The sequence below is a fragment of the Euprymna scolopes genome, chromosome 14, assembly GCF_053919585.1.
Source record: "Euprymna scolopes isolate OS-2025 chromosome 14, ASM5391958v1, whole genome shotgun sequence".
Lineage (NCBI taxonomy): Eukaryota > Metazoa > Mollusca > Cephalopoda > Sepiida > Sepiolidae > Euprymna > Euprymna scolopes.
Window position 1 is genome coordinate 76,057,232 of NC_136495.1, and position 14,345 is coordinate 76,071,576.

Consider the following 14,345-nt stretch of genomic DNA (forward strand, 5'->3'; position numbering starts at 1 on the left):
GTAGTAGCCAAAACCACTCAGCTACTTCAAACGAATAGATCCCTTTCATGGGACATTTTAGACATTAGCAGGACTGCATTTTTCTTAAAATAAAAACAACAACTGTGTTGAGCCTATTTAGTGATGTTTAGTGTGATTTTTGTGCTTTTCTTCAACTGCTGATCTTTTAACTGTTGTAACTGAGCGGACCTGTCAGTTTATGGATAATTCAGGAGAGGGTTATAGTATTAATGATGAGGTTCTTCATATTATCTCTATCTGATGGAAGCTTGTGAGTAACTCTGTTTTTGAAGAGATTTAATCAGTTATCAATGTTGTTTCCATAGGATATCTTTTTTTTTTAATTTTTGAGTTATCAATGTTTCCATAAGATATCTTCAGGAATACTTCATAGAATATCGAAAAGTAAAGCCAAGATAATACTTTGACTCATCCTTACGTTGTCAAACGGAGGTACCTAGTCTCATCACTGAATTATGTTCTTGTTCTTATAAAACTTCTCTGAGTCTGCCGAAATTTCTGTGATTTGTGAGTGCTTCTTAATACTCTTTTCTTATCAATGCTGGTCTTCCCCAGGGCTTTATATTAGACCCAACACTGTTTTTTCTATTTATCAATGATCTTCCAAAGAATATTATTCAGAAGATAAACATCTTTGTTGATGATACCATTCTCTATTCTTGTGTTGCTTTTTTTCATCTCACTCGGATCAGTCGAAATATGCAGCTGATAAGTTGACTTGAGTTCTCTTATGGATTAGAGTAAAAATAGCTTTTTTGTTGAACGCTCTCTCTCTCTCTCTCTCTCTCTCTCTCTCTCGCACACTCACTCACTCACTCACTCACACACACACATACAGCGCCACCTGGGAGAAATTCTTAAGATATACCGACTACAAACACGCATTCAGTAAGACGACCTACTAGAGTATTACTCTAATACAGTAGCCAAGACCACTGAGCTACTTTAAACGAATAAATCCATTTTGTGGGACATATTAAAAGGGATAAGAGGCAGCATTTTGGGTGTGGAAAGACAGTGTGGTTACCTTGCCAAAAAGTCATGGATATAGCTGCCCAAGGGTTTTAGGGATGGGTAAGATTTTGCGGCCCAAACTGCTGGTACCCGTCCAATGAGCATGCTATCAAAGACCTCCTCAAGCTCTGCTGACATCACTACCAAGCCTTTGATTGCCTTGAGTAGATTTATAAGAGTCGTGCGTACAACTGTCGTCAGCTTATTAAAGCGGATCAGCTCTTGGCGAAGAACTGTATTCATAGATTCTGAGTAGAGAACGGGATACATCTTCATGACCTGCAAAAAATAAAAGTGGACACCCTTGTTATGACTCATGAGGAAAAAAAATCTTTTAGATATAACCAAATAGAAATTGTCGACGTAATCCTCTATAAGAGCCAAGTACGTTCTAAAATGGAGTAATCTTGCACATCTGGACAGGAGCTTCTCGCTGCCTCCTATCTTGCCTTGATGGAGTTCAAAACTGGCTTCGAAACCTAATAGGTGATGCCCTTTTCTCTTCTCTGCAATCTTTTTCATAACAAGTGCTCGTCTGAGCTCCAATCTATGGTCCTCCTTGCCAAACTTTCACAAAACACTCGTTTAGCTACAACCACTATCAACAATTTCCACCACTGTCTATCTGTACCTAAATCTAAATGCAGATTCCATGAACAAAGCTTCTTTCCTAGAACAGTCTGCCTGTGGAATACTGTTCCACTGGCCTACTTCCTGTCCAACTAGAATATGGTAGTCTTCAAATCCAATGTAAAAAAGTTCTTGTTGAGACATTCCCTTAAATAATCCAAATTCTACCCAATATACACCAATTAACAATTCTACACTACCATTAACCATTATCCTCGAGTGATCTTCGGGGCTTGATAAGTGGTGACTCCCTTGTAAAATATGTATATATATATATATATATATAAACAACTGTATCTCTGTAGAGCCTCTATTCGTCCATGCAATGGAGTATTGTCATATCTGGTCTGGTGCATCTGCCACTAGTTTTTCACTCGCAGAATCCAAAAAAGAGTTTCAAATCTAAAAGGTCCCATACTATCAACCAAGCTCCAACCTCCGTCCCATCATTACAATGTTGCATCTGTTTTACAAGTATGTTGTGTCTGTTTTTTACAATTTTGTGTCTGTTTTACAAGTATGTTAATGGAAAGTGCTCTGATGAACTCAGAGCACTTGTATCCCCTCGATGTACATACCCTCGACAAATGTGTCTAGCAGTAAAATCCCACCCCTTGTAGAGATCCCAAGATGAAAGCCTCCTGCTCTAATTGTTTCTACCCTCATATTGCTAGACTTTGGACTTCTCTTTCTGTTTCCTGCTACCCTTACTGTACTAACCTGTAGAAATTTAAATGTAATGTTAGCAAATATCTGGATCATCTCTTCACATAGTGCCCCAGTAGATATGGTCCCAAATAGTAGTCCCTTACGTCCAAGTGACTTATTTGGGTTGAATAAGAGTAAAAGAAAAAAAGAAAAAACCTTGGAAGTATCATTACATTACTAGACTAACCGTGACCCGTTGGGTCAGTATGTTATATTAGCTATGGAATTAATGTATGAGCGTGACACATGTGATGTAAAGAAAATAGGTTTTGTGACATAACAGAAACATTTCTATGAAAGTATATTAAAATGAAAAAAGAATAGAGATAGATTCCTATGAGTCTTTCTGTTTATAATTGTTTAATTTTGAAAAAAAAAAACTTACAGTCATTGAATTATAAGTGGTTTGTCATACTTATAGGTAAATGTGCACTGAACAGATACCATAATACTTAAAGTTAAATTCAAATTTTGATATATCTTTTAATTTAAACGCAAAAAAAAAAACAAGAAAACAATTGGGATGCTGAAAATGTAAACAATACGTTTTATTGTCGCATTGATTATTTATTTGTAACGCAATTAAAAAAAACATATTTTCGGGGTTATTTATTTATGTTGGTACTATAGAAGAAAATGTATGAATGCTTTTAAGAAAGGTGTATAAAAAATGGAGAATAAATTTAAAAAAAAAAGGAAGGTGGTTGGTAAATCACCGTTGTAAAATGCTCTTATGGTTGTCAATGGGTTAAAGTAGATTTATTTGTAAGAAAATTGCGTTAAAATAACTTAAATGTAATACGGGAATGAACGATGTAAAAAAAAAACCCAGAAAGTATTAATAATTGTTTATTTGGATAATTTAAATGTGAAAAAAAAATTGGGGTGCTGAAAACGTACACAGTAAAACAATACGTTTTCTTGTCGCGTTGAATCTTTAGTATAATATACATCGTATATATGAAACAGGTCGATGATTATTATTTGTAATCACGTTTTGCGTTTGCTTGAAGTTTTTTATTCAATAAATTTAAGATATTCGCTTTTCTAAGGACGTCCGTTTGTTCGAACAAAACCGGGCCAGCGATTTGTGTTTATTTGTTTACGCTGTTATGGGTCTATGTTTATGTACGCATGCACAACCGGAAGTCGTAAACTGGATGTTGAGTTACAACACCCGTTACAAGGTCATTTGAGTTTTATAATTATATAGATTGCCAAAGAAAGTGTTTAATTTCTATTTTTTTTCAGTTGGTAATTATTTTATTACTGTTTATATGAGTTAGATTTGCGTATATGTTTATATATTTATATGTACAGGTTTCGCTCCTCAACTAATTAACCGATTATCATGAATTTTGGAAGATATTTGCTAGATGTAAGGAAGGATAATGTGAGGCCATTCAAGGATGAGGGTTAAATGGTGTGACAAGATCGGTCATGGTGGAACTTGTGTAGGGCTAGATTATCTAAATGGACAACTCAATAGGAATTTATTTAGAAGGCAACCATGTTATAGTCAGATGGGAAGAAAACAAAAAGTATTGTGTGCCACAGACGGACAGTTCTTGGGGAAAAAACTCTGCTCATGGAATTTTCGTTTTGTTTTGGGCACAGATAATGGGTAAGGAAAGTTGTTGGCGGTTGTTTTAGCTAGGCAAGTAGTTGTTGTGAATGGATCTCAGTCAAACACCTACCATGAAGATATCTATAGAGAAGAGACAGACATGCAACATCACTTCTGTTAGAAAGAGGGAGTGGGGAAGCAAAAAGATCATCGTCCACTAAATTTCAAAGACGGTTTTGTATACAATGTCAAGGCAGAAAAGGGTGCTCTTAGGAGTTCCACCGCAGACGTGATGACAGTACTTCATCTTGGGCCGTATTTGAACAGGTAGAAGATTGCATCGGGAGTTAAATACTTTCTGGAGCGGTAGAACGATTCCACCATCTTTCCAATGATTTTGGCAACGAATTTGATGTGGGTCTTCCATTTCAAGTGAGGGTTAAAGTCAATCCCTGAGTTTTATATAAATGGAGCAGTGGAAATGAGGGACGGAGGTGGAAGCCGTCCAAGAATATTCAGATGCCTCCAATTCTTGTGAAATTTTAACAATATCTATCAGACATTAATTAATAGATATTCCTCCAAATTTCCACTTCTTTGCAATATTTTCACGATTTTTAGGGAACATTACATGGCATAATTTTGTATTTTAATATTCAGATATTTCAGATATGCATTAAGTTTCACTCGTCGTCATTAAGATTTGTTGAATTTAAGTTTCGTTTTAAGGCCTCTTAAGTTTAAGCTTTAAATTTGAGGTATTTTCTAAAATCAAAATAATGTAATGGATTTTAATCAAAATTAGAACAAGGATCTTTGATATCGGGTTTAGTAGCATTATCTGTTGGTTTCAACTTTCGTATGGGATATAAAAATGGTACGAAATTGCTCTATTGACGAAATTAATTTCACTCGTCCGATATTTCACACAGATCTATAAAAAAAAGTTTCGTTTTAGAATTAAAAAATCAAATATATCTCCTTCGCATAAATTGGATTTTTTTAATAATAAACGTAGTTTTCATAAGTAATATTATGTTTATACGCTAGATAAAAATGTAAAAATAAACTTTTTTCTGTAGAAAGTTTTTATTTTGATAAGTCACATGATACCTAATGATTTTTGGCATACCAAAATGGCGAACTAAAATTTGGCGTACTGGCGTACCAAAAAAAGAATTACCAGTCACAGTGCACACATTTCACATTACCCACGTGATCTGGTAGAACCTTCTTAAAAAATGCACCGTTAATATTGTTTCTACAGACGTATAGAAATATAAAATCAGAACAAAAATAACTGATAATAACAAGAAGAGAATTTTCTGAAACTTTGAAAGGTCACTTACATATTCCAGATCAAAATTGTCAGGGATTTTTTGTAAGATGTCGGTTGCCAGGTCCTCGATGAGTTGCCCAGAGGATTTGCCTGTGCCGCCACTGACACGGGGCAAGGTCAATAAAATACTGTCAAACAACTAAAATATAAAAACAAAGAAAAGGGTTTTACAACTTCAAAGCAAGGGATTAAGTAAAACACACGAAAAAGAAGATTCAAATTTATCAAGATTGGAATTGCGGACATAAATATGAAATGCATATGATTTTTTCTAGGTATGATTTGTAAGATTGTCATTTGACGGATGAAGAAGGTAGACACTATGTATTGACGTTCTTTATTTCCTGAAAATCTTGGATAATATTTTGTAGAGTTTCCATTTTCAATCTTTTACAATAAACGGCACAGAAAACTAGATTAAATTAAAAAAAATGAAATGTACATAATTTTTTTCTCGATACGATTTGAAAAATTGTAAGATTGTCATTTGACTGGCAAAGAATTAATTAATTAATTGATTAATACACTGAAATTTTGGATAACATTTTTGTAGAGTTTCCATTTTCAATCTTATTAATTTACAATAACTGATATAATCACACAGACACACTGATTCCTATTAGATCAACGAAGCGACGTTGAGCCTGGTCAGTACTAAAATCATAATAGAGATCAAATTAAGAATAGCAATCAGTTGTAACACCAAAGAGGGGCCACATCAGATCAGTAGGGTCGATGTGACGTTTTTTGTGTTAAATGTAATATTCAATCCCGGGCGAACGCCGGTTACAGAAAAAAAAAAATTTTTTTTTTAGTTAATATTTTTATGTGTCAAAATCTTGTTGAAATACCATACGGTCGGGGGATAAAAATAGAAATCGCATGCTAAACTTCAAAGCGAAAGATTACTTAAAACATTTTGTAACCAAAATACGCTCGCGTTTGAACTAAACGAGCCAACACAATAATATTCCGAAACAGAGATTTGAAATGTCGGTCGGCTTGAAATGTGGTGTTTGACAGGTGAAATGTCGGATCGTTTTTGATCTGAGAAACACACACACACACACGAAACAGATCGGGCCTGATAAAAGAATTAATGACGTCAGCCCAAGGTTCGACATGAATTGTTTTTTAATATGTATTATCTGAGAAACTTCAGAATGATAATATGTTTTGGGCGTAAATAGAATATTTTGGGGAAATACTCAACCTGCCGATGCACAAAGGACTTTAAAAGCAAGCCAGTGTTTATTTCCAATTATGACTTATCTAAAAATGTCATTTGGCAAATTGTTTTGGGCGCTAATGGGAATTCTGACATGTAAAGAATATTTTTTTTTAAATCACACGGATGTTTTTACAAAACAAATAATTCAAAGAGGAAAGGAGATCAAACGGATATTTTTAAATAGATGAAATCTGGTGATCTATTACAAGCTAAAAATAATATTTTCCTCTGATTATCAGTTGATAATATGAAAAAAAAACATTATCGAGGAGGCGGGGTCAGGCAAGTTGAGGAGGAGTCAATTTGATTTTGGAAATTGGGGGCGGAAAAATAATACCTGCCACAAGCCAAATTGACCAATGAGAAGGAATCAGGTGGATTGTTATCAATCAATTTGATTGGTCGAAGACGAACGTAGGCGTCGTCATTATTCAAGGGTTTTACTATATAAGATCTGTAAAACTCGATTTAATCAGATAGAAGAAGAGAGAAGACAGAGAGAGATCTTTGGAGAGACAGATATAAAGGTCTCGGTAGAGGAATCTAGCCACCCAACTTTTCTCTCCCCTTCGCTGGTCGCCAGAGAGCTCAATTTGCGACTTAATAGAATTCAGAGGACCTAGGAAGAGACCAGCCAGAACACCTTAACGATAATTACAACGGTCCGCGACTCCGACCGAGTATTTCAACAACAAGAAGCTCATTCACAAATCCAATTGCTTGCTTCCATTTAATCTTCAATTGTACATACGTCTGTAGATAATCATTTATGAATTTCCTAAATAGATTATATATCAACCAACCTCCGGAGTTTGTTTGCTGATGTGCTGTTGTTCCATGTAACTTTATTTCTTTTACTTGCCACTTGTGACCCCGTTCCTGTTAACGAACACCCAGTCAACAGGACGACCAACTAGACGATCAAGAAGAACAGGCCTTGAGGACCGTGCAACCGAGAAGAGTCCTCCAACGCCTTGACGAGGACTCACTGGGTGACGCGACGTACCAACGATTGGCAGACCTGGTTGCCCAGTCGACATAATTAATTGCCCGGTGACTAGGATAGTCATAATTGGGCATCGACCAAGGCTAAGATCATAACTGTACCGACCAGGTTGCAGATCATAACTGGGCCGCGATCAGAGGTTTAAGGTCGTGTAAGGTCGCGTGTAAGGTCACACAGTCAAAACCCAGAGAATGGGCTTTTATTTGTATTTAAGCATAATTGAGCATCCCAGCTTGTTTATATACTAATTTACTGATTTCTGATCTTAGTTTTACATCAGACAGCTGAACAATGACTAAATATTAATACTAAATTCAATAATAGTGTAGCAGTATCTATGACTACAACATAATCACGCTAAGACATCGGTTCTAATTGGATCACCAAAGTTAAGCAATGCTGAGCCTGGTCAGTACTAAAATGAGTGACCATTCGAGAATCCTAGGTGCTCTGTGTGTTCTGATGCCTGGAGACTAATGAGAGCTGCCAAGCTATTCTTGCCCAAGACACGCTGTATCAAATAATGCAGCACCCCAACGATCTCGGAGGGTTAATGAACTCATCATCATCATCATCATCATCATCATCATCGTCGTCGTCGTCGTCGTCGTCGTCCACTTTACAATGTTCGTAAGAAAGAAATTGATTGGAAGAAAAAATGTAAGTGGTCTTTGACTAATCAAATAAATGAATGCCATAGTTTTTGCCTTTCACATATGCTATATAAACTTAGTAGTGTTTTGTTCAGCTTTTATGTATATCTATAATTATGTAAAAGGTGAAAAAGGAAGAAAATAAAGTTTTGTTTTTCTTACTTGTTGCGTTTCTTTGTTGTCTTTTGCGATGTCAGCATTTTCATGCAGGCCAAACACTTCGGGTGGAGTAATGAGTGGGAAAGTTCGGATGTAGTTCAGATAATCTGCATATTCACCCATTGGAGGTGCGTAATAAATTCCAGAAGGAGAGAATCTAAAAAAAAAAGACAAATTGTACTGCAGTTTGTTTGTTTGTTTGTTTGTTTGTTTGTTAAGTGAGACTTATGCAGATGTTGCATAACTGGAGTCTGTATATACGTGTATCTTGTATGCGTGTGGGCTTGTGTATCATCCAGTGGTTATAATGTCCTTCTTTTCTTATACGTCCGTGTCTCTCTAGTGTTTAATAAACGTATGTGTTGTATGTATAATCTAAAATGTATATGCTATATAATTGTGTGCATATAAAGTGTTCATCTAAATAATGTGTAATGTTCATACTTACGGAAATAGGTGTATATACATATTCAATCACGCAGTTCACAAACGAGACAATACATTTTAGATACGGTTCTTTAGGAACTAAACGAATAAATATCTTTGTCCGCTTTGCACACCAGACAAGGTAAATATATCTCCGTTTCTTTTTCCTGCTAGTTGTTTTTGTCGTGAAGTCCTGTAATCAAAGACACTTTCCTCAAAGGAAAACCCATAACGAATTCTATTTTTATATGGCCTTTATTCGTTTTCATGGATGATCTCCTTTCTCGAAATCGGAACGCTGCATCTCTACATTTCTCTGGTGTGTCTACAGGAGTGCTTCTGTGGACTTCCTTGTCCGTGCTCTCCAACTCTCTGACTAACTAACTGTGCCCGTGTATTTCTAAACTATCACATTACGTCATTAACAAAAAACACAAATCGGATGATCCACCTCCGTCACGTATTTTATTTATATTAGTTATTCTTTTCACCAAGTTAACATTTTTGGAAACTTTTTTAACATTAATAATTTTATATATATAAATATTTATTTCGCTTTGATAACATTCTTTTTGTTATTCAAGCATTCTTTTTCTTTTTAATCGAAATATTTCCAATCTAAACACTGACAATCGGCCATGCAGCAGGCTAGCCAGTATTTTCCAGGAGCCAATAACATAACACAGAGATCTCATGTAGATTGTAACTCAGGCAGGATTATCTGGTCTGCATGAAGTTCTCCTTTTTAGTTGCTGCTATTTGCATCTCTGCAGAATTGCAGGTTTTTACTCCTGATAGTGAGAGCAGCAAGACTCAGCAGCTTCATGCAAGGTCTGGACCAGAACACACAAAGAAATGTTGCAGAAGTAACGTTGCCACTGTCATTCCATTCATTTGTAGTTCTCTGCATGACATGTCTTTGCTTGCTACAAATAGAGACAGAGACGATCAGAGGGCGACCAATTCTGATGACGAAAACTCCTACATATTTATCAGAGCCCTAACTTCTGCATAGAGCTCATAAAGATCGTACCTCAGGATTGTGTGGTCTACATAAGTCCTCCTCGTTGGTTGCAGCTATTCATTAATGTGCAGGATTACAGATTTTTACCCTGGCAACTAGAGCAGCAAGGCTCAATAGTTGCATACAAAGTCGTGGAAGGTTTGGCTTAGAACACACAAAGGAATGGCGCCAAAGAAAAGTTTTTTAACTTTTATTCCATTGATGTATGGCATGTATTTGTTTGCTACGACAGAGATCATGATGCATGATCATCCCTCTTAACTAAGTGCTTTTTAAAGAGGAAGCTACATTGATTCAGTCATGTTGTGCACCGAAACACATAGGTGTTCATCTATGATTCAATAGTTCCAAATTAGTGAAGACATGCTTACACATCATCAAAGCTGACACTGAACCTAGCTCCAACCCACAGGTTTATGACATTAGCTGCTTGTTTGGGGACGGCCTGCCCATACTTATTTTGGCTGCTGCAGACTATTATGTATGGCCTGTGTTCATCCAGAATGCTGTGTGATCTATGGGAGGAATCGGCTCAACCCATCTTGGATCAATGTCACCAAAGTCATAAATCAAAGCAGAGGATGACAGATTCTAGTGTCAAATCTGCCTGAATTTTCACTTGTTCATCAGGTAGATCTAGTTCTACTACTTTACTACTATACTGAAAAACGGTTAGACTCTAATATCATTGTGATGGCAATCTTACTGTCCAAGGAGAAAATAACGTTCTGCTTCTGCATCTAATCTGGAGCATGTAGTAGTTAAAAGTTGAAACTGGAGTTGCCTCTCCAGATGCAGGGCTGGGCGGGAGACCTGGGTTTACTTGGTTACCAAAGTTCCCTTTCCGATATTGCAGACAAAGTCCGACAAAAAGGCAAGCCAATACGGTCAGAGCCAGTGCAGCTACAAGAGTGGCAGGAAAAGTGTTGCAGTGCTTCACCATCTGCCTATCGCGACACCAATTCGGATGTTTGTCAGGGTTTTCTCCCTTAGTCTTTGCCTTTTCCCAAGGCATTCACAAGGTCGTGGAGCTATTTGCCCATAGCTGGTGAAATTTTAAAAATATTTCCAATGTTGATGTAAATAAATATGTAGTTTGATCACAAATTTCTATATTATATTTCTCTTAGTTCGTTTGTCTGTCTGTCTGTCTGTCTGTCCATTCCATTTTACTCGGAAACTACTGGACCGATGTAGCTCATATTTTGTAAGGACTTTTGTTATTATAAGGTGCAGCGAACTAAGTATTATTGCATCCGTTCAATGCACAGTTATGGATTAATAGGGATTAGTCACCACGATGCCGAATTTAATCTTATTATTTTTGAAAACAACTAAGCCAATCTGTTTGAAATTTTGTATGAAGCTTTGTTATTATAGGGTGCAGCGAACTAAGTGTTCTGGTATCTGTTCGATTCACAGTTAGGGATTAATAGGTATTGAAACGGACTAGTATTTAATGCAAAAATGAGCACAAATAAAAAAAAATTAAAACTGAATATATTCAGCCATCAATTTGACATAAAGCTCTCCTATTAAGTCAAAAGTCTATAACTTTTGCCCGTTTATAATAGATAATTTGATTAGATGTATTAATAAGTAAATAAATTTTGCTGATGAATGTCTACACATTTATTGATGTACATATAGAAATTTGCAATATTTTTTGTCTTTGCAAATGAAGACTATCTGATAAATAGGGCTATGACAACAGCGTATTCTTTTCATTGTTTTGATTCTCGAGTGTGTATCCGCTAATATCTTATATGCTTTTATATAGAGTGATGCGGTGCTCGGGTGATTAACTGTGTCTAACTATGCCGGATATACACTCGAGAGTCAAAACAATGAAAAGAATATGCTGTTGTCATAGCCCTACTGATGAATCATATGATAGTTTTTAACAGAATTAGTATTTATGCAGAGAACGACCCATTTTTCTGTGGATGTTGCGCCGGCATATTCTGGTAGTTTATGTAAGCTACCAGAATATGTTGAGCTTGAGCGCTGATCGAGTTTGAAAACGATGAGAAAAAAACTCGTGAAAGAAAATGTGTCATATAGTAATTTCAAGGGAGAAAATGGAACTAAAGTTGTTGTTTTTTTTTTTTAATCAACATATAGTAAGTTTCATGAATAAATATTTTGATTTTATAAAATAAATAAAAGCAACTAATGAAATATTTTTTTTCCGTAAGACATGTTACTGTTTTAAGGAGGTTTTCTTTTTAGGGAATTGCGTGAAAAAATATATTTTATGACAAAATGTTTTCTTTTTTTCTTTGTTAGTTTTGGTTATTTTTTATTCTGATAAGGTAAGGTGATGGGTTCTTTTTTTTTTTAAGATTTTCGATTATCTGTCGGGGATTTCTAAGAAAGTACTTTTTGCGAATGTCTCAAAGAAAAATGTTCCAACCGGTCACGGTGTGTTTCGCTAGAGTCATCGTGACGACTTTACAAAAATGATTTATTTGTAATTTAATTTTTTCACAATCAAAACTAATATTTTCTTTCAATTTATTAACTGTCGCCTGCTACATTAGTTGAGCGTTTCTCCATATTCCGGCAGTTTACGTAAGCTGCCGGAATATGTCAGCGTAATAATTCATGGGATAAAAAACGGTTATTCTCTAAATAAGTATCGAATCTTTCGACAAGAAATTATTATTCGTCCGAAACTTTCAATTCTAATTATTTATGTCTGTTAAAGAAATTGGTGAATCAGAAGAAAAGGCGGCTGAGTGTCGGCAGCAAAAGTGTCAGATAAAAAAAAAAAATCACATTACACTTAATTATTTTTTTCATAAAATATTAAATAAAATGTTATTATTTCATTGTTTTGCATTTGTTTTTAGTATTATAAAAGTATACTATTTATGCCATATATATTGATTTCTACTTTTTTTTATAGAATATTTTTATCCGACATTGTTTGCTGCGGACTTCGAGCCGCTTGTTTTCCAATTCACCAAGACATTTATTGTTGAAAAAAAAAACTTACTTGTAATCATCATCTTCAACAATCTCTTTGTTGATGAAACTGGAGAGGATAGACATGAGAAGTCGCCGGTCTTTGTCATCAGTGACTCGACCTCCATAATTGCACTGACCCGTCAGGTAAAGAAGGGCTGGAAGGGGCAGCTCCTCGTATTCATTCAAAAACATCTGTTAACATTGATTTACAGAAACAAGAGACAATAACAACAACGGCAATAACAATAATGATTAAAATAATAATATTAATAATAAGTACATCAACAACAAGAAAACAGAAATGACATGACCACAGGGAACCAAGAAAATCCGAAACCTGAAACCGCAAAATACATTCTCCCTACAAAATGACGGCGTCTACATTAGATGCTGTAAATTGTAATCTTTGCTATAGAATTCATGACTTCAATAATTTCGAAATTACAGAATGATGAAGAATATGAAACACTTTTTACTTACCTGCATTTGTCGCATGCTGATTCTTAAGTCCGATTCGTTGAATTCATACGGGATGTTCCAACCGAGCGGTCCAAAATTGCGGCGTTCCTGCACCAAAGCATGGAAGAAACAAAGGCCAAACAGCAGTTTATTCCATTGTTTGGGCTGAAAAGAATCAAGGTTTCAAATGAATGAAAACGTTTTTTTATGTTGTGCGCATCTTTTTTTCTGTTCACAATACAATCTTTTATCTCCTATATCTTCTACTATCTAATAAATGACTGCAGAAATTCCCCTTTGGACCAAAGTATCGTAAGTTTGCAACAACAGATGCCACATACAAATTCAATACATCTGGACTAATAGCCACTATCTTATGTAGCTTTCGAACACCATTTTAGACACATTTAGTCGTGATAATAAAATACTATATTGTATCCTACGAGCAATACCATTACAATCGCAACATCTTTAAAGGAAGGAGTCCCTATTTTTCTCTCTAAATATTTAGTCCTGCCACTGCTACCAGTTATCATCGAGACGAATTTTACACATTCGACAGATTCTGTGATTACACTGACCTTAACTGGCTCATACATACATAGACCTAACATAATCTTTTCAATTTCTGACCATAAATACTAAAGGCTCCTCGCCAAAGTCCATCCATTCTGATTGGCTGAGTTCTGAAAATTCTCATATTCCGGAATCCAGTTCTTCACCTTATAAACGAACGCTTACTAACATTAAAATATGGCGTCAATAAGAGACATATTATTTCGCTCGGCGTCAAATATCTGCATCTTTTATATTAAGATTTCTCCTAAATTTTTAATACGGAAGTTTATTTGTTAATTATTTTATCTTTTCCATGCGATTTGACGACATTTATAGGTTTTCCGGTATTATGATAATGAATATCGCATGTAACACTGTCACCGACGAATAGTTTTTATGTAATAACGTTATGCTTTCTGATTGCCAGCAAAACAACATTGGTGTGTGCATTGTTTTGTTTATGGTAAGACTATTTGTCAGCGACAATTTTAAATGTTTTATTCGTTTACAGATTACACGAAAAACTATAAATGCCGTAAAATTAAGGTGAATGTGAAAGGCAGTAAGAAACAACCAA

General features: G+C 35.4%; 1 protein-coding gene across 1 annotated transcript in view; it reads right to left on the bottom strand.

Moving 5' to 3' along the window:
• The window catches only part of LOC145293101 (dynein axonemal heavy chain 3-like), a 404,365-nt gene that overhangs the window by 16,009 nt on the left and 374,011 nt on the right, over positions 1 to 14,345 (bottom strand). Inside the window, exons 64-68 of the mRNA XM_080139477.1 lie at positions 13,232 to 13,375; positions 12,780 to 12,943; positions 8,332 to 8,485; positions 5,290 to 5,418; positions 1,049 to 1,314 (exon numbers count right to left, since the gene is read on the bottom strand). Of these exons, the coding sequence (XP_079995603.1) occupies positions 1,049 to 1,314; positions 5,290 to 5,418; positions 8,332 to 8,485; positions 12,780 to 12,943; positions 13,232 to 13,375 (857 nt within the window). The remainder of the gene's footprint in view (positions 1 to 1,048; positions 1,315 to 5,289; positions 5,419 to 8,331; positions 8,486 to 12,779; positions 12,944 to 13,231; positions 13,376 to 14,345) is intronic.